This window comes from Enoplosus armatus, chromosome 4 (genome assembly GCF_043641665.1).
Source record: "Enoplosus armatus isolate fEnoArm2 chromosome 4, fEnoArm2.hap1, whole genome shotgun sequence".
Lineage (NCBI taxonomy): Eukaryota > Metazoa > Chordata > Actinopteri > Centrarchiformes > Enoplosidae > Enoplosus > Enoplosus armatus.
The window spans coordinates 8,410,036-8,435,939 of NC_092183.1; the positions used below are offsets into that span (position 1 = coordinate 8,410,036).

At 41.8% G+C, this 25,904-nt stretch overlaps 2 protein-coding genes across 3 annotated transcripts; both read right to left on the bottom strand.

Moving 5' to 3' along the window:
- On the bottom strand, nucleotides 1–4,291 carry plpp5 (phospholipid phosphatase 5). 2 transcript variants are annotated; one of them, XM_070904419.1, is made up of 8 exons: nucleotides 4,180–4,291; nucleotides 2,670–2,810; nucleotides 2,438–2,546; nucleotides 1,956–2,046; nucleotides 1,792–1,855; nucleotides 1,569–1,693; nucleotides 1,082–1,252; nucleotides 1–915 (listed from the first exon to the last, which is right to left on the bottom strand). In XM_070904419.1, the coding sequence occupies exons 2-8, from the start codon at nucleotides 2,738–2,740 to the stop codon at nucleotides 746–748; spliced, it is 801 nt and encodes a 266-aa protein (XP_070760520.1). In that variant the 5' UTR covers nucleotides 2,741–2,810; nucleotides 4,180–4,291; the 3' UTR covers nucleotides 1–745. The 2 variants fall into 2 exon arrangements, with proteins under 2 accessions (XP_070760520.1, XP_070760521.1); XM_070904420.1 differs by having other exon boundaries at nucleotides 4,061–4,186.
- A 5,277-nt stretch (nucleotides 4,292–9,568) lies between these two features.
- On the bottom strand, nucleotides 9,569–25,802 carry nsd3 (nuclear receptor binding SET domain protein 3). The gene is made up of 24 exons (XM_070904148.1): nucleotides 24,990–25,802; nucleotides 23,290–23,538; nucleotides 23,035–23,197; nucleotides 22,797–22,951; nucleotides 21,489–22,118; nucleotides 21,241–21,406; nucleotides 21,049–21,149; nucleotides 20,291–20,336; nucleotides 20,047–20,177; nucleotides 19,384–19,509; nucleotides 19,164–19,290; nucleotides 18,877–19,077; nucleotides 17,248–17,427; nucleotides 16,373–16,519; nucleotides 13,563–13,719; nucleotides 12,370–12,572; nucleotides 12,147–12,259; nucleotides 11,879–12,025; nucleotides 11,666–11,788; nucleotides 10,973–11,089; nucleotides 10,733–10,874; nucleotides 10,527–10,633; nucleotides 10,216–10,420; nucleotides 9,569–9,840 (listed from the first exon to the last, which is right to left on the bottom strand). The coding sequence occupies exons 1-24, from the start codon at nucleotides 25,800–25,802 to the stop codon at nucleotides 9,569–9,571; spliced, it is 4,821 nt and encodes a 1,606-aa protein (XP_070760249.1).
- Nucleotides 25,803–25,904: the final 102 nt, after the last annotated feature.

A 25,904-nucleotide genomic window follows, 5' to 3' on the forward strand; every position in this document is an offset into this window, starting at 1 on the left:
AACATCAAATAATGTATATTTTCCCTCAAGTCTCAACCCTGCTTGTTGAAAAAGTTGCTAGTTTACAAAACAATCACAAAATAGTGAGACATGAGAAACTGTTTCACAACCGCTGAGCCGGCGATTGATGGACTATCAGTGCAGTGCTTGTGTAGTCGACCTGCTCAGGTGTTGTGAGTATTTAAAGTCATGTGATCTATAGGGACAATACACAAGGGTTTGTAGGGCTGGGCCATATGGATGGATAATAATACATGGGTTTTCTTTTCATGTTGTTGTGTACTGTTGTTTTGTACTTCATGTAGTACTGTCTGCCATTGTTGTGTGTCAATGTGTGTAAAGTGTAATGTTGATTTTCCCTGTGATGTACAGTGCCAGGGACAATAAAGTGTGAAGATTTTCACCACACCCTCCAATATTGATAAATTCTGTATGTAATGATGTCTGTGTAGGTTTGGAAGTTGTTTATGTAGCTGAAGTCCACCACGTTGGACTGGAGTTGTTATTTACAGCAACTCTCAAGTGTTTCAGAAACCATTCACAGGAAATGTCATTTGCTATTTTAGTTTAGAAAATAAACCATCCTTCAAGTTTCACCATACAAAAAGAAAATTCCCACAATACAGTTACAATGATTGATGATAAACAATAAATATTGTTAGGCCGCCCAGCCCTAAGCACGTGAAAACCAGAATTAGGAGGATTACTATGTAACCCAGTATAAACGACACCAGTTACAGCTGTTCTACAGGGGCAGGATGTAGTTGGAGTTGGCCAGTTTGCGCTCCTGTGCGGCGGGAACAGTCTCTCTGTGACGCAGAGGTCTGTGGCAGTCGGGGTCCTGCAGTGGAGGGTAGTGCTGTCTGTAACACAGCCAGGCAAAGACAAGACCCAGCAGAGAACCCACTAATACATCTACATGAAGGAGAGAGAAGACAAAACACACACACACACACACACACACACACACACACACACACACACACACACATATGAGGAGTTTGCTATGGTTATGTTTTTTTACTGTGTTTTTATGTTTTTGAAAAGCTGGTGCCATTCTGAGCATTTCTGTGACTCCGACCTTGCCAGTGGTGTTTGTAGTCGCAGGTTCTGGAGAGGGCAATCACTGTTGCGACGAGTAAAGGGGTGAGGAAGGCGCACAGCCGCCACGCTCTGCCTTGACCCGCCGCATTGAAGCAGCGCAGCTTTCCTGCGACATACAGCGCTGTGAAACCCAAACCTGCAAAGGCAACTGAGACCAAGAAGAAAGAATTGAAAGGGTGATCAGGAAGTTTTATACAGAAACAGAGAGAACTCAAAAAGAAAACAACAATAAGACAAAGGGCAGGGATTAGAGATGCAGAGATGCTTTTTTGAGTAACGTGGGATGCTCTCTTGCTTATACAACAAAATAAGAGCCTGGAGGCTAAAATACACTTACATACTTCTATTTTCAGATATAATATATGCCCTCCTGCCCTACTTTGTGCATTTGTTATTTTTCCTTGTTGCGTGCTGATGAAAATGTACCAGCTACTGAGGCATAATCGACCATAAAAGGCCCTTACAGGAAGAGTGTCCGCTGGGAAAGCTCTTCCTGCCCTCCATGACGGTGTCTGGGTCACCGCTGCAGTGCAACTCCAGGTTCATCTGACCGTCTGGGAAGCAGCGGTAGAAGAAGTCTGGCCGTGGCCTGAGGAAGGGACGAACACAAGAGAGGGCAGATATAGGCTTTTATCCGCTGTGACGCTGGGTGACATTATTATCTGCTATGTTGAGTACAACGTTTACCTGCCAACAACAAGTTTGATGACGTTGGTGAAAACTCCGTTCAGCACCAGAGTCAATGTCACAGCTGCATGACGGAGGGAAACAACAGACAAGTCCACTCAAAAAAACAGTTGATATTTTTGTTTTAATACGGAAAACCAAACGTCTGTATGAAGCTTTCTTACCCAGCGAGGCCTCCTTCAGATCTCCCCGCTCTGACTTCTTTAGGAAGGTGAAAACCAGGATTACAATCAGCGGCGTGAAAACCGCCACACTCTGATGGAGACAAAAAAAACAACTGCAATCCACTTAAAGCCAAATTAATATACATTAGTAACAAAAGTTTTTTTTTGATTGCTTCTTTGTGCTTCCACTAAAAGGGACCATTCCAGCATTTGTCCACGTTTCAGACTACTTGCACTTTTTGGGAAGCACACACTAGTCTATATAGGCAGACGCTGATTTCTGTTTATTTCACTACAGAATGAAAACCAACTTACAGAGACTTCAAATCAAATTTAATCAAATCTAGGGACGTGAGTTCAGATTCTCTATCCTGATTGTTGTCAGGCATGTAGCTAGAGGGGACAAAACTGAACTTAAAAACTGAGCTGAGAGATTTATTATGTTCCATTTTACCTCAGAGGCATGCAGACATATGACTTACAAACATAAGAGAGGTGGGCACGTGGTCTCTCTGCACACGATGGAATTTATACAACCACATCTCCTCCGGCTGGATCTCACGGTAGAAAGGAGGAAGCTGCTCCGTCACACTAGACAAGCACAAGAAGAGCAATGTTTCTGTTTCTTTTGCTCATCATCAAAACAGAAAAAGTGCCTTAAATTATGGATCCATAAAGCAATGACGCAAATGATTTAAAGTCCGATATACTTACAGGAACACAACCAACAGCGCCATCCGGATGGAAATTTCCGACAGGAAACCACGAAGCAGCCTCCTCTTCATTTTGTTTCTTGGCGTGGACGTCAGTCAACAGCAAACATCGTCACTCCACTTTCATTTAACTTAATTGGGACTAGAAAAAAAAAACGAAGATCTGAGTTTTAGTTTGTGCCATTAATTTGGGTGTTGAAAGGGAAAAAAACTACTACCTAGTGAGTGTTAAAACTGATCACTGATTAGTTATAGAGGTTGTGGGTGTGCAAGTGGAAAAACGGTAAATCATATTACTATACATTTCAGTTACATGTGGACACATGTAGAAAATAGTGCAAATATCTGCTCTCCATAGTCTTAGTGGATATCTGAGGAAAAGAATAAACTGGCTCTGAAACAGATTCTCCACTCACCTTCAGGCAGTATGAAGCTCAATCAGGTGCTTCTCAGTTTGAGAAAAGCAAACATGTGTGGAGTGGAGCACACCGATTTGTCTGGGTACTCTTTACCACTTAAAGAGTCCGCCACACCCACACAGATATTTTCAGTGATTTTATCTTTTTAGGACTGTGTGAGAAAGTACAGACTAAACTCATCAGACATCTTCCTGATACTGTTATCTTTGTTGCTGGATGCTGGGTTTTTAAATACCAATATTAATATGTGAGAGTTTTAAAAATCCAAAGACAACATATCTGCCAATACTTGTTTTTTTTTTTGCATAAACACATAAAACAGGTAAACATTTTGATAGGGTTCCCATAAATTTGGTTATTAAAGACTTGTGGCCAAGATATGTACTGAGTGGGACATTTTGCAATTTACAAACTTTGTAATAGAAACACTGTTTCTTAAGTACCTGAAACACATCTTTTGCGTCCCTGTACTGAAATGTCTCATTACATATTGACCTACATATACACTGATACTGATACAGTACAGGTAATATTGGAAGTCAGTCAAGTGTGAAACCCAATATTTCTCAGAGTTTTACAGTCCCACATCAGCAGAGGTTACTGACACTTGTCCCTTAGTTGTTACTTGTCTTTAAAAAGAGGAAAAATACCCAAAACATTACAAATGAGGAAAATGTCCTCCTTTCTGCAATATATCTCCACCACTTTCACTCTAAGTATATATCCGTTGAAATATTGGTAAAAATAATGAGTATCTTTCAGCTTTTGCTCTGTGTAGCCCTTACCATGTCTAAAACCTGGTATATAGGCCAACAAGCTGCACCTGTGCCTTCCTCTTCTATTTAGAGGCTGTTCAATTAAATGGATATAACATTAAGCCTGTTTTTTTATTTACAATAACAATATTAAACGCACGGGTAGCCGGCCTCTGTCAATACACAAAAACAAAGGCGAACAAGCTAACATTAAGTACCTGTGTTGTAGAAAGAAGATGTTAGCAGACTAAGCTAAGCGAGCTAGCAACATCTGTCAAACAAGACATCTGGCCCATTTCCGCGTTGACAAACAGGGAATCCCGGATCCGTTACTAACCTTAAACAGGCCGGGCTTTTATCTCTTTATCCTCAAATTAACATGTTCCGTTAACATGAATCGGGCCTCGACATCCTCTGTTTCTGCCGACGGTGGAAGTCGTGCATTTTAGTACTTGAGGGAAACAGGGATGCCACGGAGGAGGCGAGCGCTGTGTGAAGCCAGCGGTCACTCTGAGCTACTTCTGGTCCAGGATTTTCAAAATAAAAGTATGTCTTTAAGACGTAGACGAAACAACTCGACTCATCTCAAGGTCTCAGGTCCACTTACTCGCTGGTTCTGCAGATTTAGACCATATCACGCTGTTTTCATCGGTAGATGACACTGAAAAGTGTTTTACATTAATATTTTCTAGGACTGAATTATACATTCTTGTCAGTTAAGTCCATATATTGCAGAAAGTAAGCGGTTTGTTTGGTAATACTTAAAACTTGAAGTTATCTTAGAATTTATCAGTTGTACTGTGTCCTAATACATTTTTAGTGTGCGTGACATGCACTTTAAATACATCTTGGCTTGACAGTTTGTGAAGTTGTGAGAGTGATTTTGATTATTGTGGCAAATTTGTTTGTTACTACTGGAAGATCTGTAACAAATATTTATAATATTGTTAATTATTAATCAGTTATTATTGCCATGTTCTTTTGCATAATGAGTGTCATAGTGCAAGGTTGTAATTATTCAATTGTTTATTATTTAACTGTGCTAGTTAGGCCCTTTTTATAGTATTTTTTTAGTCTCAGTTGGTCTAACTAATAAATACTGATAAGATGATAATATATAATATTAATTATATAATTTATAATCTCAATGTGTCATAATTTTTTATTCCATAAGCACTGGAGTTTTTCTAAACTCTAAACCTATATCTCTTAGTGCTTTATAAACCGGAAATGGTCGTGTAGATGCGTTTATCTGCCTTGACAAGTGGATGCAAGAAGCCACGTCACGTTACAGGATGCCATCTAGAGGTTAAATCAGTGGTTTGAATGAATTTTTATTTCCCTACGTTTTGCTTTATTCCCTCTAATTTCACAAAGTGTCATACTTTCAAGTTGCTTTATTTCTGACTTGCTGATTTCTGTGTGCATATCCTGAGACTGTTAGATGCTTTACAGTATAACCTAATGTGTTTTATTTAGGTAAATCCCTCACCATTAACACACAACACACATTGGTAGAAATTTGGCCATTACAAACACTTAATAAAGAAGGTCAATCTATAACTGGTTCACTGTGTTTTCACCAAATTGTTAAAAAAAAAAAAAAGTGTGAGAGCATTTCACTGAGACAGAGTACAGCTTTATTAAAGTCAAACTTCAGGCATGTCTGAACTCCTCAAACTCAACTTTAGAATGAAAAAGGACAGAATCAATATTCTCAAATAAAAAGACAGTCATGTACAAAAAGAGTGTCGTCTCAACAGTCACACACATTTAGAAGCAGAATTGTACAAGCAAAAAGAGCACGCCACAGTAACATGATTCTATGCAAGTTCAATGCAAACTATTTACAGGTTCCTCAACAATATGCAGTATGCAGTAACACAGGTTGAATAGTAATCAACATGGTATTTTGTGTTCATCCACGTTTTAATTGAAGCAACACCAAGAGAGATAGATATGACCCCAGTTAGAGTTACTGTAAGTAATTTTACTACGAGTAAAAAGAGATAATGAGTGCTTATGGAGGTGAGTTTATTTATTTATTCCAACACTTTCTCCTCTGACAGCATGTCAATTAAAAACTTAATGACAAGTCGGCAACATTGCACAAAAACCAAAAGACGTCACAGTGAACTGAAACATACCCTTTGACAAAAAAGGGGTGGGGGGTGGGGGGGGGGGGGGGGGTCCATCCTAAATTTAAGCTAATTCCTGGAAACTTTACTTGGACAAAAATCTTCCTCTGGCATATTTAAGGGTCACTTAAATGAGAACAAACATGCTGTCTCTTTAAAAAAAGAAATGTGGGCACTATAACGAGAATAAACCAACAAAACATCAGATAGTACTTTAAGTAAATGAAATGATGGACACTGGGACATTTGAATCAGGCATACGTAATACTGCTGCTGTATCAGCTGAGAAGGGCAGAGGAGGACATACTGGCACAAAGTAATTCATGATCATGCGATCGGCAGGCGCAAAAAAATAAAGGCTGTTCGGTTTTGCACAATCTCTGTGCAAAATGGTAAAAAAATAAAAAGGAACACAAATAAAAACAAAACACTGGCATTAAAATCAGGCATTTCAAGACTCTCCAACTGATTACAGAAGAGGATTAAACCAGTGTCTGATGTTGGAAGCATGCATTTCAGCTGAACAAGTCACCTTGGGGGAAAAAAAAGACCAGTTAATAATCACAAGTCATCAGTCAGACATTTTCTCTGAAACCACAAACACAAGAGTCAAGGATGCCTGCGGTCTGATAATCACACATGTATGAATCCTGTGTAAAAAAATAATACATTGATAAATAAATAAAAAAATAAAGAAAATTCAAGTTTAGACACGCAGACCGTTTTGAGTATGTAAGTAAAAGTGCCTTCATGATGCACCTACCTGATATTGAACAAGTACTGAAGTGGCCTAATTCCTACAAACTAACTACTGAACAGAAATGCGTCTCTGAATGTGAAGAGTTTGGCCAATTTGGGAGCAAAGACATCAACAAGTTTAGTCTTTTTTCAGGAAAGGGCTTCCGAAAAGTGTCGGAAAGAAAAAAGGAAAGGAGCTGTTGAGCACAGAAAAGTGAGAAAATGTAATTAGCTAAATTTGTGCACAAATACAAAATTGAACGTACAAGAGGGCTTTGGGACATCACAACTAGTTTTGGAGCCAATCGTGGTTCAATATGCAACTTCCACAAGTGTGATGTGGAAACTTGAAACAGGAGACCTTTTGTGTCGAGCAGTTAAACTTCTGAAATGAACTATATTTGCATACTTTTTTGTAGTAAAATAGCAGATTATTTTTATACATCTTAACAAATGTGTGGAACTAATCTCACTTTTCTGCATTCAATGGTTCCTTCTTTTTTTCTTCATGATTCACTGTATCTACTCTATTCATTCAAAGAGACCCTAAATGAATTGAAATGATGTGGGAAACATTGGCACCCTTTCACCCTGTGGCTCGACTTTTAACACCGACCACGACATGAGGTTTAAAAATAAAAATTAAAAATGTAAAAAAGGGCAGAAAACAAAAGGCTGAGAGATGATTACAGATAAACGTCCTCCTGTGATGATCACTTGAGTCCAAAAAAAAGAAAAGCACAAAAACTGATCTGAAACTGAAACTTTACATTCCTATATTGAACTGCTTCACACTGCTTTTAAACACAATTACAGTGAGTCACGATACAGGTCGATGAGCAGCGGCTGTTACCAAATGTGGAATCATTACACCAAATGTTAAAAAAACAAAACAAAAAACGTATGCAATGACTAGATACAGATATATTATGTAAAACTCCCCGTGTTTTTTTAAATAGTCTATTTCACTTACACTGTGGTGGAGAGGGAGACAAATTACTGCACTGGTGTTTGAAAAAGAAATTGGTATAAAATGTGGTGCAATAAATACAAAAAATTTTGGATTTGACAGATGAGCGATTAAAAACACTGTACAGAAGTTTGTATTTGTACATTATACTGGACTGGACTGTTGTTACACCATTACGTCTTTATATGCAGCCCAGCCTTGAGGATGTTCTCCAGGTGGAAAATGAAGAAGTGGCTCTCGAGGACACTGAGGACTTTTTTGTAGGAAGCCGGGCTGGCAGTCATTCCTACTTGTGCCAAAAAAACAGCATTTAGGCCACTTTCCTCAAAAAAGAAAAAAAAAAGCCCAACACTCGCCACGTTTCTGACCAAGAGGAAAAGAAGTTACAACACAGTTTAAATTCCGACGTTACTACAAGAAGAAGAGGTATCCATTTTGAAACACTTGTCTTATGTTCTTTTAATATACATTTCTGTATACGTATGACTTAGCTAAACTGTGTAGCGACAAGCTGTGTAAAAGTGCTTTTCAGAAAAGTTTGGCAAAACAACAAAAAAAAAAAAAAAAAGAAGAAAGTAAAAACCAAAACAAGCATCAAAGCGGTCACAGTACACGACGTTACTGAAATGAACTGCATCTGGGCAGTAGTTACTACAGCCAGAATCAAACTTAAGGCTGATTAACAATACTTTAAGACAGCACCAGTGATCACAAGCTGAGCCCCTCCATTACAATACAAATAACAGTAACTGCTCGGAGGAAATATGGGAACAGAAGTTTTATCGAAAAAGAAAATAAAAAGGATCTGTCTTGTTGTTTAAAAAAGCGTTTCCTTCTTCCAGGAACAACCAGAGAGGCGGGGTTGCGTCCCTCCTGATCTTTAAGTACTTTACAATATTATGAGCCAATTATGTACACAATGGCGAGTGAGACTGGCAATATGAAAATCACAAGTACTTCTGTAATGTCATACCATTACACTATATACCATTATATTTCACCTTAATAGGACTATTTTCACAAGGAGGTCTGCGTAATGCTTAACACCTAAACAAACAAACAAACATAATACACCACTCACCGAGATGAAGTGAGAGAATCTGTCTGTAAACATTAACAAACATAGATACTGTATATAATTATATTCATCTATACCCATAAGTGTATTAAAACCATGTCTAAGGAAGGTTGGAATGTAGTGTGGTCCTGAAAAAAATTGCACAAAATCGGTAATTTACCGCCCTCTTCCTTTCCTCTAAGAAGAAGACGAAGAGATAAATCCGATGATAAATCACGTCGGGAGTGACGACCGGCTGTGGAGGAGGAGAAAAGGCTGGCTCGTCTCCGTGCAGCCATCCTGTGTGTGAGATGCCGACCACAGCTTACAGCAGGTAAACAAGGAGAGGAGCAGCGTGGTGGTGGTGGTGGTGGAGAGGTTCAGCTTTTCATCTCCTCCTCTTCCTCTTTTCTCTACCTCTCCCTCCACCTCACTCATTGAGTTCTTCAAAGTGCCAGTAACTGACGACGTGACAACACTTATAATTTCCACAGCTGTAAAAATTAACAAAAGAAACATAATGAGGTGGTGGTCTGGGCCCTCCGATGGGCGCAGGCGAGCTGTAAAGAGTGTTAGTAGTGGTGTTTTATGGCAAGAGAGGAGGGAAAATGATGCCTGGACACTCCAGTCGCTCTGTTCTCGCCACAAACAGCATCGAGGTGTTCGTCGGTGTGTCTCGTCTCTGAATTGGGGCCATCGCACTGGGCAAAAAGCACTGTATTCCCTTTGGTAGTGCGCTGCTTCAGATCAGAGGTGGATCGGAGCCTGGGAGGCCAACAGGAGCGCACTTTACAGGGAATGAGGTATTGAGGGAGCTGCGGTGTCACTCTGAGGCCGGCTGGCCCAGCTCCGGATCCGGTTCCTCTTTCACCCTGACGGGGCTCAGAGCGGAGGGTCGCGACTGGGTCGAGCTGGAGTTGGAGTCCAGGGGACTGACAGGGTCGTGACTGGAGCAACAGGGGCGGCCTTCGAGGGAGGAGGAGGTGAGCGCCCCCGCCTCGTGATCCCGGCAGAAGGAGCGAGGGCAGAAGTCACAGAGAGACGAGGCCGGGGTGCCGCATACGCTGCAGTCATGCCACGGACATTCCCAACGTCCTGCAGACAGACAGAGAGGTCATTATGGAGAAAGTAGTCACTGTAAGGGTCTCAAGATAAACCTTAGGGGTCGTGAGATGATTAACAGGATGGAAAGCAGAAAATATATATTTCTTCTAAGAAAATGTTTTTCAGTTTTGTTTTTGAAAAAAGTTGCAGATTGTTTGCTCATCTCTTCCGGTGATAAAGTATAAAGACACTTGGAAACAGAGCTATGTTAGTCTGTAGTACAAGTCAAGACAGGTACTATCTTTTTATACGACTGCATCATCTCAGAGCATCACAGCAGGTACTTATGCTGTTGAAATCGGCTGAAATGACCATGAAAAATATTTGTTATAAGCAAGATTTAAGATAAGCAAATTTTTTCATTACCGTATGGCGGCTTGGTGAGGTTGAGACACAGCAGGTGGTACGCCTTCGGACAGTCCTTTCTATCACACATCACCAGCTCCCCTCCCTCTCCGCAGCAAAAACAGAAGTATTCGTGTGTGTGTTTGCCCTCCGGCCGCAGCTTCCGCTTCTTCGGCTTCAGCTTGGCGTTCCTGGCCTTCTCCTCTTTCTCCATCACCACAGCGCTCTGCAGGAAACATTATAAAAAGATGAAACGGTATCAAAACACAGCTCCTGAAGTCCGGATTGCTCTAGATCTGGATTCATGATGATAAGGAGGTAAATGTCCTCACTGTTGGCTGCACCCCGAGGAATCCAGAGCAGTTGTCTGATCCACAGTGACAAGACGTTCTCCTGTTGCCCACACAGTGCAGGTTGTAGTTGAATGTCAGCTCTGTGTCTGCAGGAACAACAACAACATTCGCATCAAATGGACCATCTAGCTTGTAACCTAGATGCTTGTAAACATGTATGTAGGAATGTATGCATGTGAACTCACCAGCCTCAATATCACAGAGGGTGAAGAGTCCGATGCGAACGTCTCCGTTGACCGTCCACTTCTGCGTTTCACAGTTTGGGCTGCAGCTGTGGTTCATAAACCGAGACGAGTTTCCTTTCGGGCCGGCATCTATCACACGATCCTACGAGGACAGACGGACATTGACACAAAAGGGGTTTTAAGAAACGCTCGGTGGAGGTCTCTCCTCTGAACAATGTTTATCTGTGTCACTGATGTTACCTTGGTGAGGGTGAGCATGTAGAAGTTGGTCACGTGATTTTCATGGGCACGTTTGATTCGCTGCTGGCACTCCTCTGAGTCTATCACCTCTCCCACATACTCTGTCACAAAGTCACCCTGGAGGAAACAACAAACATCACAGTTTTCATCACACAGACACCTTTATTCAAAATGGAAATTAGTAAGACGAGCAGGAATCAATGCCTGACAGTCTGATCATGAGGTCATTATTTGTTAACTGCCCTGATGATACCTGAATGCTTTGAATTTTCATTCAAATTACTCATAGTCATAGTGCAATGAAGTTTCCTGCTTTCAAAATATCACTTAGCAAAAGGGAGCTTTCACTTTGATTCTACAGAAACTTTGATTCCTAGTGTTTCCAATAAAATGAATTAAAGAAAATCTCATGTTGTAATAAGCACCAATGTTGACCAATTTGCAGTTCCTGACTTTGGACTTTCAGGGACTTTGTTTTTGGCACTATTTGATATTCCATTAGTCAGATATTGACTCGGTTGATCATGATGTGATTATTTTAGACCTGGTTAAGACAAAGGCTTGACAGTCAAGCTATTCATGATTTAAGATTGGTTTAGTTCACATTTAAGATGAAAGTAAATACGAATTAATAACAGTGACACATTGATGCTGTTTTGGGTGAAATGATTGGACATTAAGCTCAACACCCACCTTCCTGAGGGCCTGGTTGGTCCTGAGGCCCCAGCCACGGCCATCCGTCTTTATCACTTCCGTCTCTGCATACAGGCGCTTGGAGAAACACTGGTTCTCACAGCCGTCTCCTGCAGGACACACCTGACAACAACAACATAAAGGGTAAGAAGAGGTGTGAGTTCTCATGAATCTCTCACCGGTTTCATTGTGCACACAGATACGCACACAGACCTGTGGATGACACTCGTACTGCAGCATGCGGTTGAGACACTGTGAGTGGAGGCTGCAAGGATGCTCATCTGTTGGTCTGCAGTTGCATCGTGGGATTTCTGACAAGTCAGCTACGTGCACCTGCACTTTCCCCACTGGTTTGTTGGACTGATATAGGAAACACAACACCCATAGAATAAGTACATACACTGAAGACTTACTGAATATAACTTCAACGCATAAAATGTTTGAGTTATTTATCTTAAGTGAGATTTAAAGAAGACATTACCTTGATGAATTTGTAGGGTGGAGGTTTGCGTGAGTTGCGTTCCTGCTCTAGAGCCTCCCTGCTCTCCCTCTGTGCCTTCAGCTCCTGAAACCGCCGGGCTGCTTCTTCCAGAGCTAAAACACACCAACAATCTCAGAAATCTAGCCTTCCTACAGCTTTAAAAGGACGAAATCGCAACAGATTTGTCTTAAAAGTAGGAGGAAAGTTTCAAGGAAGAAATTACCTTTCTTGAAGGTTTTGTTGATATTGATCTGACCCGTGACAAAGTTCTTGTCGTTCTCCACGTAGGGGAATACGCGGCCCTGGTTGATCCAGTAGTAGTCATGGGAGCCAAAGAAGAAGACGGGGAAGTCACCAATATCGTGGCGAAGGCTCTGAATGTTTGACGGCACCAAGCGAGGATTGCAGATCTCCGCTGGCCACCACCTGCAAGGGAAAGGGGGTGGGCATTGTTCAACTTCTCATTCTTTCTTATTGAAACGTATGTGAATAATAATTTTAAGAATTTGTTTCTGGCAAGAAAAATTGTTTCCTCAAGCTCCTACAAAATCCCAAATCAGAGTTCATGTTTGGTGAACTACGATTGACGTTTGGCTGGTATAAATGCTGTTTTGGGCACATGATCATTAGAGAGATTATTTGTGTCCCGTTATCACATCCTAATCTAACACCATGCCCGCGGACTATAAACGTCTGCATAAATATCAAAGAGCATGGCTCACAGTCAGCGTGAGACAGGAAAACACCACTGCTCAACATTTCCTGAATACCTGCATCTATAATATCACATCCTGTTTCAGTGTGAGGTGCAAAGCAGATTAGTTGCACTGAATTTAAAGGATAAGTGGTGATATTCTTTATTTTTGTTTTTGTTTTTTAAATAATGCTATGACAAGACCAAAACCAGCAGTACTTTAGTCCATCCCCAGCCTATCTGTGGTTCACAGCCCATTTGTTCAGATTGAAGGCATTAATCTTTATAAAATAAATCACAAATATATATAGTTCCACTTTTAAAAAAGGCTAAATCATTTCCTAAAACAGCCGGGCACTGTCACTTTTAGCAAAAGTTACTCAAACGGGAGTAGTAAGTAGTAGGAATAGTCTATTTGCTGGGGACTAATGGTGGATTAATCCATGCTTGGTGCTCTAATGAGTATTTACATCAGCAGGACAGTGTATGTGGGATTCAAAATAAACTACAGTGTAATTGTAGGAACATTGTAGCTAACTGATGTGTTTCTAATACAAACAATGGAGGTCTATGGCACAGAGGAATAAGCTATGTCAGAATCTTTTCATGAGATTTTGATAACAAAAACAGAACATCACCAGATTTATCCTTATCCTGTAACCGTACCATAAACTGAACGTTGCACAGCCCTCAGCAGTCTATAATCAGTGCTCTCTGCGTACCTGTAGTTGCCCAGTTTGACCCAGACAATTTGTTTGTAGTGAGGTTTCTTCCCTGCCCTGCAATCACTGCAGGACCACGCCCCCTCCGGCATCTCCATCTCCAGACACTCCGGGTGGAAGGAAGCCGGGCATGAGTCGCAGCACAGCAACTTGCCTCCTACATTTGTATGGATGTACACATGTATGTGTGTGTGTGTGTGAGAGAGTATGTGTGAGTGTGTGTGTGTGTGTGTGTGTGTGTGTGTGTGTGTGTGTGTGTGTGTGTGTGTGTGTGTGTGTGTGTGTGCATGCGTTGTGGGAAATTGGTATGCAAAGAGAGGAGGAGTGTATGATTAGGTGATGCACCTTAAAACCTGGACAAACTCTGAATCTCATTTGCAGACAAGCCAAAGAAAAAGTATCAATACTATAAATTCTACAAATACAGCACCAGGTCATGGTTTTCCAACATCTAGAGTGATGAAAATATCTGGTCATTATTCTGAAATGAAAAACAAAGGCCAGGAGCTTCTTGCTTCAGTGAAGGCTCCTGTGAGAGCCACACTGCATGAAAAAGCCTGAAAAAGGTTGGAAATTCTCAGGTCGCTTACAACTTTTGTTGCAGCAGTTACAGCATGTCTGGCAATCAGATTCAGAGCACTGTACCAAGACCAGTCTATGGGAAATACATGCGGAAGCACAGGAATAAAAATCAGCCAGCAAGTTAACAAGGAATCAGGGTTATACTCAAATAAATTATTGGCAAAAAGCAGGCATGCAGTCCTGCCAGTAAAGCAAACTTTTCCCATCACACATATTGCATCCTGCACAGACTACCTTGCATGGAATCGTAATTTTTTTTTATATTTATCTTTCAATTTGCAAAATGTTTTTCTTTCTTTTTGACAGCACACCTTCAAAGAGGGTAATTTCATTACTCTTGCACTTGTGAACTCATCTTTGCGTTAACTGTACTCAGATATAGTCCAGATTGGGATTATATTCCATCCAAGGCAGGTCAAAGCTCAAGAAGATGAGGTGAGCCAAAATTTCATTTCCTCTGAAGATTTCAGTCAAAAACAAAACTTAGTTGCAGTCAGCATAAAAAAAAACAAAAAAAAACAGGTGAGGCTAGACAAGGCCTTTCAAAACAAAAACAAGCCCAGAGTGCTGAAGCAGAGAAGCAGTGCGCCTCCAGCAGCGATAAGCTCCACAAACCACAGACAGAACCTGAACTGATCCAGAGCGTCCTGCATCAGGGCATCACACAGTAGTTTAAGTACTGGAGGTTTGATCACCAATTATATTTTCCCAGCAGAGAAATTTTACTCGTTGAAAATTATTAGAATGTTTTGCAGAGATACATAGCCAGATTGACAGTTCATACACAGCACAAACCAATCTCACAGTGGGCCTCGTGCAAGAACCACTCATACGAACAGCTTTGGCACGTACGAGTGATTTAAGAGAACTTTCTTTTTTTCTTGTACTTATAATTTTTTCTTCTTAGGTACGAGTCTGTCTTTCTCGACAGGAAGAAAACAACACTTGTTTCATCATAATGCCTTTATCTAAATTCATTTGAAGTTTAAATATGTTGCTGAAATCAATTAAAATAAATATTAATAACAAAATAAAAATGTATTACTACAACAGACCATATCATCACGGCTTGCCAATTTCACTGCTTCCCATCTTAAGTCATGGACCACTTTGCTTAAGCAAGATATTTTTTAGCATCTAACTTCATGTCAAACTACTCCCTCTGTGAACGTGGTGGCTCATTCTTGACCTTGGGAACACATACATGAGTGTGATAAAAATCTTTAACTCAAGGTTCACCTCCACAATGCGACACAAACAGAGGCAGGTTACATGAGCACCTGTTGTCATGTGACCCAGGTCCTGTACTTGGGTCACGTGATGGGAGAGGTTCCACCTGCTGAAGAAGGCCATGGCTGCCGGAAACTCCGGGAATAGTAAGTAAAAGTAAGTGAACTTTGAGTTTTGATTTTTTTATCACAACATTTCTTCTTTATTTCTGTCTCAGTACAGCGCTGCTCTGACGACATGTCGCTGGCAGCTGTATTAATATTAATTGTTTCGGGTCCTTTCATACCACTACTGACACAGCTAAATGTGTTGTTTTTGTCTGCTGATTTCTGACAGCAGGACTTTAAGCTTTTCTTTTCATTTTTGAATGAAAGTTGTCCACGAATGAAGGGAAACAGATGGACTTATATAGCAATCCGGGGGCATGAATTATGCTAATGATGATGCAGTGAACAGGTGACATTGCTCAGGTTGAAACGAGAAACAAGCTTTTTTCACAGCGGACATTTTAACTTGACATAGTAGGAAAAGCACAGGTGTTAATAATAATGAATGAAGGCTCTGTGGTATACAGGTGTCTCAGTGAGCCAGCATGCACAATACCAGGACGCTGAAACTGAAGCCGCTAAATTGAATTCATTTTGTTATTTACACCTGTGCTTTTCTTACTGTAATGTATCAAAATATCTGTGAAAAAGTTTAGTTTGAGAAATCAGACTCCTCATGTGTCCAGAAAATAGAGAGGTTTGGGAATACAAAACTGTCCTTGCATGAGGCCCACTGTTTTCTGTTAATGTGTTAGGGAACTTGGCTGAGGTTACTTTGCGCCACTCTGCATTAAAATTAACTGCACGTTTAACCAGTTAATTAACTTTGCACCTCGAGGCTTTGAAATGAAACATGCGTACAAAAGGGAAACTAAAATCAGAGCGGGAGCAGGCACAACACAAACACAGACCAGTGGGACAAAAGGAGAAAGAGAAAAACTGTTCAGTTACCTTTCCCAACATTCTTTTTGGTAGCTGACGAAGGAGAGGGAATCATAGGTAATTTCAACTCAGCACGATTTGACTCAGTCAGAAGGTAGTGGGACTTATAGGCATATGAACTTAATATGGTGTCAGTAAGGTCTTGCACTAACAGCCCTACACAAGACACACAGGAAGAGACGGGGGTGAGCCGCAGTCAAACTCGAAATTACCCAAAATTTACAAAAAGAAGGGAAAGAACAAAACGCACACGCATAGTCTCTCTCCCTCTCTCAAACACACACACACACACACACACACACACACACAGAAGAAACAAGTAAAACAAAGTTTGTCCCAACACAAAGAGGCCAAACAGTGCACTCAGCTTATGGTTTAACAGGCAAAACATCACATCTAAACCGGTTTTCTAACTCATCACCATCCAGGACAGATGGGATAATTTAAGTGGAGTGCAGTGTAACAGCCTGGATCATTCATAGTATTAGTATCGTGATGACAACAAACATTACATTTCACAGCACTGCTATTCATGAACAACAATGCCAAACATGAAACATGTAGTATTAAAAGATAAAGTATCTCAACAAAGTATGTGAGGTTTCAGTTTTCACTCATGAGATGTTACTGCAGCTGTGATTTTGATCAAAATGGTTATAAATATGAAAAAACTACAATAATGGAGGCTGATCAAGTCCTGTTGATGCTCCAACGTGAAGTGCAAGTAAGAAGAACTGAACTTGTCGTTTGTCACAAGACTGAAATCAGCCAGTGGAAGCAAAAGTGTAACTTCCACATGTGTCTGTGGTGCTTGGTCGGGCTCACTGATGATGACTCACGGCTGTAGGAGAGGAAGGTTAGTGTGTACAGGTGTGAGAGCTTACCTCTGGCACACAGGAAGCACCAGCCCACGTTGATGGGAGAGGTGAGGAGGCCGTTCCTCTTGGCGCTGCCGTGGTTGCTGCAGATCATGATGTGATGGGTGAGGGCGACGCTGCCTGCCGCTACGCAGCCGTCTCCTGTGTGATAGGCCAGCGGACAGCGGATACAACGCATCAGACGACCTGGACGGGAAGCAGAGGACAGGGAGAGAAAAGACTCAGGGACAGTTTTTATCCCCCCAAGCTTCTGAGCTTTTACACCGGGGTCACTTTACAACAACTTTTTGTGAACTGCTCACTCCGTCACACAAGTCATGTAGCTGCCTTTCATTGCAGAGCTTTTATAATGAATTAGGTCAGATTTCTTTATGGCTTCCAGCTGTAATTAAAGGAAATCAGAAGGAATAAAATACGACCACTTGGTACTTTTTTGGTGCTTTCAGTCGTTCTGTCAGCTCTCCGTTGTTGAAAGGTAATTTTTCCTCCTTGCTTCATTGTACTTTAACAACAAAAAAGGCAAAACATGGTTTGACATTGAACATTCACACGTGATGTTTTGGTCCAAAGCATCCCAAGATAAATCTTGGGGTTTGTGAGATGTTAAATGGGGTTGAAAAGAACACAAAACTAAGTTCTGATAAACAAATATATATTTACTTTTCTCTTACCTTTGTTTTTGCGTGTGAAATTTTACGTTTTTGGGTCTAAAACAGTTATTTAAATGAAACCATCTGAGAAGCTTAGAGTGGAAATGTCTGGGCGACAAATAGACAGTTTTTTTTATAAGGGGTCACAAGCCGAAAAGTTTGAGAACCTATAACATGATTCGCTGAAGAATGTTATTTTAGACGAGTCCCTGAGGGGTTTAAAAAATACAAGTCACTCTCCATTGCAATGTAAAAATGCATAGGTTGCTATCCATATATTACAGTATGGTCAGAATCAGACACAAACAGCATTAATCCCGCCTGGTGTCACTTGATGGTGTCACAGTGTGACAAATGTTTTATAGGCACATTTTTGGCATCTTAGCTGAGGTTTCATTTTTAAACCACAAGAGTGCACAGTACACAGTGCATCTCTTCCGCTTTTCAGATTTCCAGCATCATCTAAAGACATTTCCAGGAACACAATCACTTTATTTTTCTCCAATGGTCTGCAGCCTCCAGGTGCCTCTTACTTCAAACCAAGTGGAGCACTTTTAGTTGGTGGAGCCGGATTTTCTTAGCGAGACTGTGTGACCAAATATTCTGCAGGAAATGATTTCAGTCAAGGTGTACCTCCTCAAGTAAGCTTTTTGTCAGTCCTTTCTCAATCTAATTTCCCACAAGAAAAACATCTTATTTCTTCCTCTTGCACTCTCCTACTCTCTTACAGGGAAGTTAGAGTTACGTATTTGGCCCATCCCTGAGGGAAGTAGAGCCTTGACCCTTGCAATATTATTTGAGCTTTTTTCTATTTCTATTGGTCAATAACATCAGACTAATATGTAACGGAAAATGGATAGTTTCGTTTTTCATACATTTTCTTCACACTTTGCTGATGCAGCACCGGCTCATTGCCCCACAGCTTCCACTGCAGACTCAAACAGGAAATCAGAGAAGCTGAAAAACAAAGCAGAAGCTGTTTTACCTTTAGTGGCTCGTTGCAGGTCTCTCTCCAGGCAGCAGGTAGAGCAGCTGTGCTGAGGGCAGCAGAAGCCTCCACCCGTACTGCTGGTGGTGCCCGGGAGTTTACGGACACAATCCTCGTGGTAGTAACAACCACATCCCGACGCAGAGCAACGCGTCACCTCCCGGCCTGCCGTCTTACAGCTAAAACAAGGATGATTGCCTAGAAAGAGAATGACAGAGATTCTGTTATAGAAAAGAGCCGAACACAACACATGTGATAGTGAAGATGTATTCTGAGTCGCTCACCATTTCTACATTCCAAGCAGGTGAATCTGCCTTCAGGTAGGGACGTCAGACCAAGACACTCCAGGTGAAACTGTCTGCTGCAGTCACCTTCACACACCACCAAACCCTCTCCATACACCTCGCAGATCTACACACAAACACACAGAGAAAGACGGTTAGAACATCAAATAATAGCTGTAAGCTTTTAGAAGAAAGAGATTAAATCATGAGCAGCACCGACCTGGCAGACGGTGTCTCTCTTGCCGGTGCTGCCGTCCTGACGGGACAAGCCAGAGTCCACAGACTGAGTATCTGAAGCATCTGCATCTGCTGCCGCTGGACTATCAAGACTCTTCCCAAATAAACCCTGTGAGATAAAGAAAGAAGTGTGTTGATGTGTTCTGTGTGGAGGAATCCAGTCTAATAAAGACATGTATAACTACTCTTTCAAGTGTGTAGATATGCAGACTAGTACATGGCGTGATCAGCATGGGGGTGATGACAAATGATTATTTTCATTATTAATTCATATATCAGTTATTTTCTTGATTAACTGATTAATGCTTTGGTCCATAAAATGTCAGCAAACAGTGAGAAAATCCCCATGACAAGCTCCAAGAGCCCTTGGTAATATTTTAAAATGTCTTCTTTTGTCCAACCAATAACACAGAACCTAAAGATATTCAGATTGCAATCATTAAATAAAACGAAAACTATAAAATATTCACATTTGAGAAGCTGGAAGCACTGCATTTTTGCCATTTTTACTTATCTGTTGATTCATCGACAGCTTGAGCTGCGATGAGTGTAAAAAAAGTCCTGTACATTGCTGAAAATTCAAATAGGCAAAGTCAAACAGTGTTTTCCTCTTTGTGGTACTTCAGCGCATGTTTTGTAAGTCTACCTGTGGGTCGTTTAGGCCTCTAGAGTCAGAATCAGATGTGTCTCTGTACTGAGAAGAAGCCATCTCCACATCTGTCGACGCTCTGCTTCGCTTCTTCAGGGGCTTGCAGGCATCCGAGATCTCACTGGCTCCTAGGGGTTCACAGAAGGGGGGGCAATAAGAAAAAGATGGATTTCAGTTTTTAGAAGTATAAGGAGTTCCCACCACAGAGGTTTACAGGAGGCATGAAAGAAGGAACCCCTACCTTTCTGTGAACCTGTCCTCAGTGTGGTCTCAGGAGCCATCTCCGCCTGTGAGGGAGGTAAACATGGAAGGGTTAGGTTACCGTGGTGGTCATAAGTTAGTTCGAGAAAATTTCACACCAAGGCCACGTTCAGACCAACATCAGAGCTGCATAAAATAATGAAGCCCCCCTCATTCATTTGAATGAGACCACTGTGCTGACGTTGCAGGTGTACCAGCACAGAGGACTCAAAAAAAAAGTTGAATCTGGCTCAACTTTGTCGCAAATCAAAATAATGTTACATACGTTCACGCACACATTCCTGGTAGATTACTCGGTAAAAAGTAATTCCACTGTGTACCTGACTTCTGACGCAATGCAGGAAAAAATGATTGTTGCTGAAACATCTTTCCAGTGTTATATTACAATATTACAAACCTCTGTGGAGTGTTTTGGCATCTGATAAGCCGTCAAACCCATGAATCCCAGATTGTATTTCATTGTCTCACCAGTACCTGAAGCAATCTTTTTTACTTTTTCATTATATTTTGGCCAATTTGGCCTTTATTTGAAAGCTGAGAGTGTATAAAAAAGAGAAAACAGTGTATAGGAGATGTGGGGAGAGTAAAATATGACACGCAACAAAGGTAACAGCTGAAATCAAACGGGGAACATTACAATTGTATGCACTTTATATACACACATATATATATATAGGCCACACTTTAATGCGGTGCTGTTTTTGGTCTGAACACTGGGTTATCTGGGAGGACTAATACCTGTTCCTTTTTGGTTTTCTTCTTAGGGACGGGATCGCTGCCTCTCTCTGACTCAGACCTGCTCCTGACTGATCGCCGCTGCAGTTTCCTCTCCTGAGAGCCTGAAAACACATAAAAATATTGAGCTGCATCTCTTACAGACTTTACACGTCAAATATTCATTAAAAAACACCCTGCAGGTCTGTGTTTTACCTTGTGGACTACTGTGGGGTGATCCAGGAGAGGAGGTCTGCTGCATTCCTCCCTCCTCACTCCTCCGACTGGCGGGGGAGCCTCTCCTCTCCTCACCCTCTTCCTCCCCTTCGTCCCCGTCTTCCTCCTCCTCAGGACTGGGCTCAGGTTTAGCTCTGCTGTCCTGCTCAAAGTATCAACATTTGTAACATCCTTACAGGATAACTTTGTCATGTATACATGTTCCTGTCTGCCTGAGTTACACTAACCTCAGGTGAGCAGTATCCCAGGTCGGGCTGCCTGGCCTCTCTCTCCACTATCTCCTCCTGCTCTTCTTCTTTGTCTTTTTTCGGAGACGCAGCAGCTTTTTTCTGCAGGAGAGGCCAGTCACACTTCGTGATCTCCACATTGAGCCTCTTCATGGTGATGGAGAGAGGCAGCAGCTTTCTGGCGGCTGCTGTTTTCCAGGCCCTCACTGGTGGCGGCGAGTCCTGCTGAGCTTGTGCATCACAACCAGCGCTCTGTTTCGGGGAGCTGGTCTTACGCTGGTCCCCCCTCTGGTTCTTCTCTTCCTTTGAGGCCTGGGAGTTTGTGTTGTCGTCTGTGTTTGAAACACTACACTGTCTGCGTGGCAGCTGCCTTCGTGGCGGCTGCTCTCTGTCCGGTGACTTCACTCCTCCATCTTCCTTCTTACTGATCGAGCCGCTGGAACGCCGGTTTCGTTTCTCAGCTCTGATGTTGGGTTTCCTGCTGGACGGGCCTGCATTTGGCTCTGGGTCAACGTAGATGAAGGTATAGTTGTCGATTCGCTCCTGCCGCGTCATCGGGAAGGCGTCCTCGGCGTGGCCCACACCCACCTCCCACTGAGAACGCTCCCGCTGAGGGATAGGCTTCAAAAGCTGGAGAAGAAAACATCAAAAAGATACAAAACAACCAATTAACTTTATTTCTAAATAGAACTCGTCTGACTGGAGATCCAATATTATCAATGTTGGCTTATCCAAATGTGTATTGGTACTGGCATCCATGATGGTTAAAAAAACAACAACTTTATAATGCAAAAAACGTACATGGGATAATTCAACAATACCCTCTCTACATAGTTTTCTCAGAAAAAGTACCCTGATTTTTTTTTCTTTATTAATGGTCTTTGTTTTAACTGATTTTATGTCCCCAAAGATCTGAAACTTTGTTTTTCTGCTGTCAGAGGACGCTGCTCACTATAAGTTACCCTCATGACATAAAGGATACAAGTTACTGAATATGAATGACTCGAAACAACTGAAATGCTAGTTTGAAAAAGAGACCTTCAAATTGGCAAGTAATTGAGGGAATGCATGAGAGTTAAGGAAAAGAAATTGTTGTACTATAAACATGGATGTTTTGTAATATATAACTTCATTCATACAACATAAATCCAATACATATAAATCCTTCTAGATTCTGGTGTTACTGAAAGTTAACTTTAATGATTCTTCCCCTGAAAATGTCGACAAAGCGCCTGAACAAAACCCTCAATTACGTAGTCTTTATGTTGAATCAGTCTGACACAATTTCTTAGATGCATTCGTACGTACTTTGTGTTTCTCTACAGGGTTTGTGGTCTTGCGCAGAGTCTCAGCCTGAAGCTCATCAAACTGTTGCTTCCCCTGGTAAATGACTATCCTCTTCTCATGGATCCATGCTCGCTCGGCAACACTGCCGAAGAACTGGACGTGATACTCCCTGTGACCTGCACAGCGAAAAGGAAGACAAGCTGTGGCGTTTGTGTCCTTATTACATTAAGAGTGTTTTCTGGTGCACGTGTGCCCATACCTCTGGTGTTGATGCGAGTGTGGACCTTCATCTGCGGGTCAGAGGAGACCATGCAGGGCCACCAGGGGTAGGTGCCCACCTTGGACCAGACCAGATCGCCTATCACAAACTCCTTACAGAAGCCCGTCTCTTGGATCACTGATGGATGATGGACCTTTGGAACCTAAACATGAACAAGTATGTTTACTACAATCTGCAGTGACTGGTGAACAAAGAATTCAAACTGCTGTGGAGAGAGAACAGTTGTGCTCTTGCCTTCGGCGTCTTTGGTTCAGTTTTGATAACGGCCTTCTGAGGCTTCTCTGTCTGGGCTGGGGGTGTTTCTATCAGCTGGGGCTGGATGTGGATGTCCTCTGTCTGGCCTGTGGTACCTGCCTGTGCTTGGCTCTGGTCCAGGCTCTGTTCCTGGACCTGCAGCTGCACCCTCGCACTCTTTTTCCTCTTCTCCTTCTTCCTCTCATGTCTGCGCTGCATCTGAGAGGCCTCGTTCTTCTGAGACTCCTCCTGAAGATTAGAAAATAGAAAACAGACATCAGTGAACTTTTTTCTTTTTCTATAAAAGGTAACTAAAAAATGGATATCTCTGTCTGCTGAGATCAAAACTTCCTCAGTTATCTACTTCTTAGAGTAAACCAAGGTACTCAGTGTCACAATTCCATATGAATTTTAAATGGACAGATTAGACTTCTATTTAGTATGTGATGTCAATTTTCTGTGGTTCAATATACACTTCCCTGTAATCTTATGTAAGGTGATATGTTGTTTGTATGTAGAGCTGAAACATATAGACAGACAGAAAACTTCTCTGCAACAATTTTGATAATGTATTAACCATTAAAGTTGAACGACAAAAACCGCTGGTTCCAGCCTCTAAAATGTGAAGATTTCCTGCTTTTCTTGGTCTTATATAATAGTAAACTTAATTTTCATGGGTTAAGAACTTATAATTATTTTGGACAAAGAAAGCAATTTGAAGACGTCACCTTGGACTCCAGGAACTTGCAATCTGCATGTTTCACTATTTTCTGGCATTTTTTACAGGCCAAACGACTGATGAGAAGACAAAGTATTTGTTTAATCAATGATTAAAATAATTGTTAGTTGCAGCCCTAAGTGCATGTAAATTACACTTTTGGTTCCCTCTCTCCAGGATTGTTTGTTTAGCATGTCCCTCTCTGTACAATGCCTCAGACCTGAGTGATTTGTTTATTTTGTACTCTTTTCTCTCTCTTTTAATTCAGCTATTTATTTGAGTATTAAGTTTGACAGCAGAAATAATCTACAATGCCTTTAGGTGTAGTTTTGTTGACATTAATAAAAGCATGCAAAGATAAAAGCAAGGTTTTAAAAATAATATTGTAGTCCTAAAAATGTGCATGCAGACCAAAAAAAGCCAAGAGGTGTATGCTTACATTGAAGAGGAGGTGTCATTAAAAGCTAGTGAGGCCTTGAGTTAACTTTCCCACTCAAGAGGCTTGTGTCAACAGGATTATTTTCTCAAATAATCAATCAATTGTTTATTCACAAAATAACAGAAAATAGTAAAAAAATGCCCATCACAATTTCCCAGAACTCAATCTAACGTCGTCAAATTGCTTGTTTTGATTAAAACCCAAAATATATTCCATTTACAAAATAAAAATAGAGATAAACAGCTAATCCTCTCATTTAAGAAGCTGGAACCAGCACATGTTTAGTATGCTTGCATGAAAAATCACTTAAACAAATGGCAAAAACTGGATTGGAAAGATTATACAACTAATCATTTCAGCTTTAACATCAAGTATACATGTTTTTTTAAATGTCATAAAATACAGAAGATTATTTATTTCCCTCCTAAATAAATAGCATCTGTGGAGTGACAAAAGTAAAAAGACATACAGAGGACATGATCTCGGTGGTAAGGTACAGACCTCTGTGTGTGTGTGTGTGTAACTTGGACGTGCATGCATTACCTGCAGTTCTTGCAGCAGGTCTCCACACAGCGCAGATTCAAACAGCTCTTTCCCGTTCTGATACGTCTTTATGATCTTTAGCTTGATCTCTGGAGAACTGGTTTTCTTCAGCACCCCACCAGGGGTGTTGGACGGGACGTGGGAGGGTTGAGAAGAGGGGGTACTGTCCACAAGGGAGGGTGGAGGACTGGAGGAAGGCAGGTGTAATGGGGGAGGAGGGGGGAGAGTGTGGGTCATGATGTGAGGCGTCTGGGACAGGTGGTGTTGGGAGGGCAGCGGCGGCAGCGGAGGACTCTGTTGGTGCGGGTGGGTTTGTATATGAGGAGGGTTTGAGTGGAAGTGGTGCGTGTGGTGGTGGTGATGGGGGTGATGATGATGATGGTGGAGGTGTGGGTGATGTGTGGGCAGAGGGGGAGATACGGGAGACAAAGGTCTCTCCTGGAGGCCCGGGCCTCTCAGGACCGTCCCCTCCCCGGGCATGAGGCCGTGTTCTCCGTAGCTCCGTATGGCCCCATAGCCGTTAGCCGAGCCATTGGGAAATTGCGAGTACATGGAGAACTTGGCCTGTGGCTCGTACATGCCCAGACCCGGCGGGTAGCCGTTGGATACCTGTGACATGTCCTCCGAGGCCGACGGCGGGTAGGAAAACTCTGCATCGAGGGCATTATCGTAGGAGGGTCCACCATCCTCTCCCGGGTCACTGCCGGTGTCGCAGGTGCCTTCCTGTCTGATGTTGGCTGAGTCAATGAGCTGAGGGGGTTGCTGAATTGTATTTCCCATGATCCCTTGCATGAAAGAGAAGGAGAAATCCATTGTTGGGCTCCTGCATCCTTAACTGTCTTTTTCTTTGACTGGACCTGTTAACAGAGATGCAATTAAATGAGACACAGGTAGGCTCTGATTAAATCATTATCA

Bases quoted from the DNA above. Each gene is read 5' to 3' on its own strand.
- plpp5 (XM_070904419.1), bottom strand. From the start codon at position 2,740: ATGAAGAGGAGGCTGCTTCGTGGTTTCCTGTCGGAAATTTCCATCCGG. The intron at 1,856-1,955 runs GTAAGAAAGCTT...TCCGTCATGCAG, and splicing joins TCTGAAGGAGGCCTCGCTGG to CTGTGACATTGACTCTGGTG. The intron at 1,253-1,568 runs GTAAGGGCCTTT...TCTTGGTCTCAG, and splicing joins TCCCAGCGGACACTCTTCCT to TTGCCTTTGCAGGTTTGGGT.
- nsd3 (XM_070904148.1), bottom strand. From the start codon at position 25,802: ATGGATTTCTCCTTCTCTTTCATGCAAGGGATCATGGGAAATACAATT. The intron at 20,337-21,048 runs GTATTAGTCCTC...CCTCCCTCACAG, and splicing joins AGAAAACCAAAAAGGAACAG to GCGGAGATGGCTCCTGAGAC. The intron at 12,573-13,562 runs GTACGCAGAGAG...TTTCCCTTGCAG, and splicing joins GTCAAACTGGGCAACTACAG to GTGGTGGCCAGCGGAGATCT.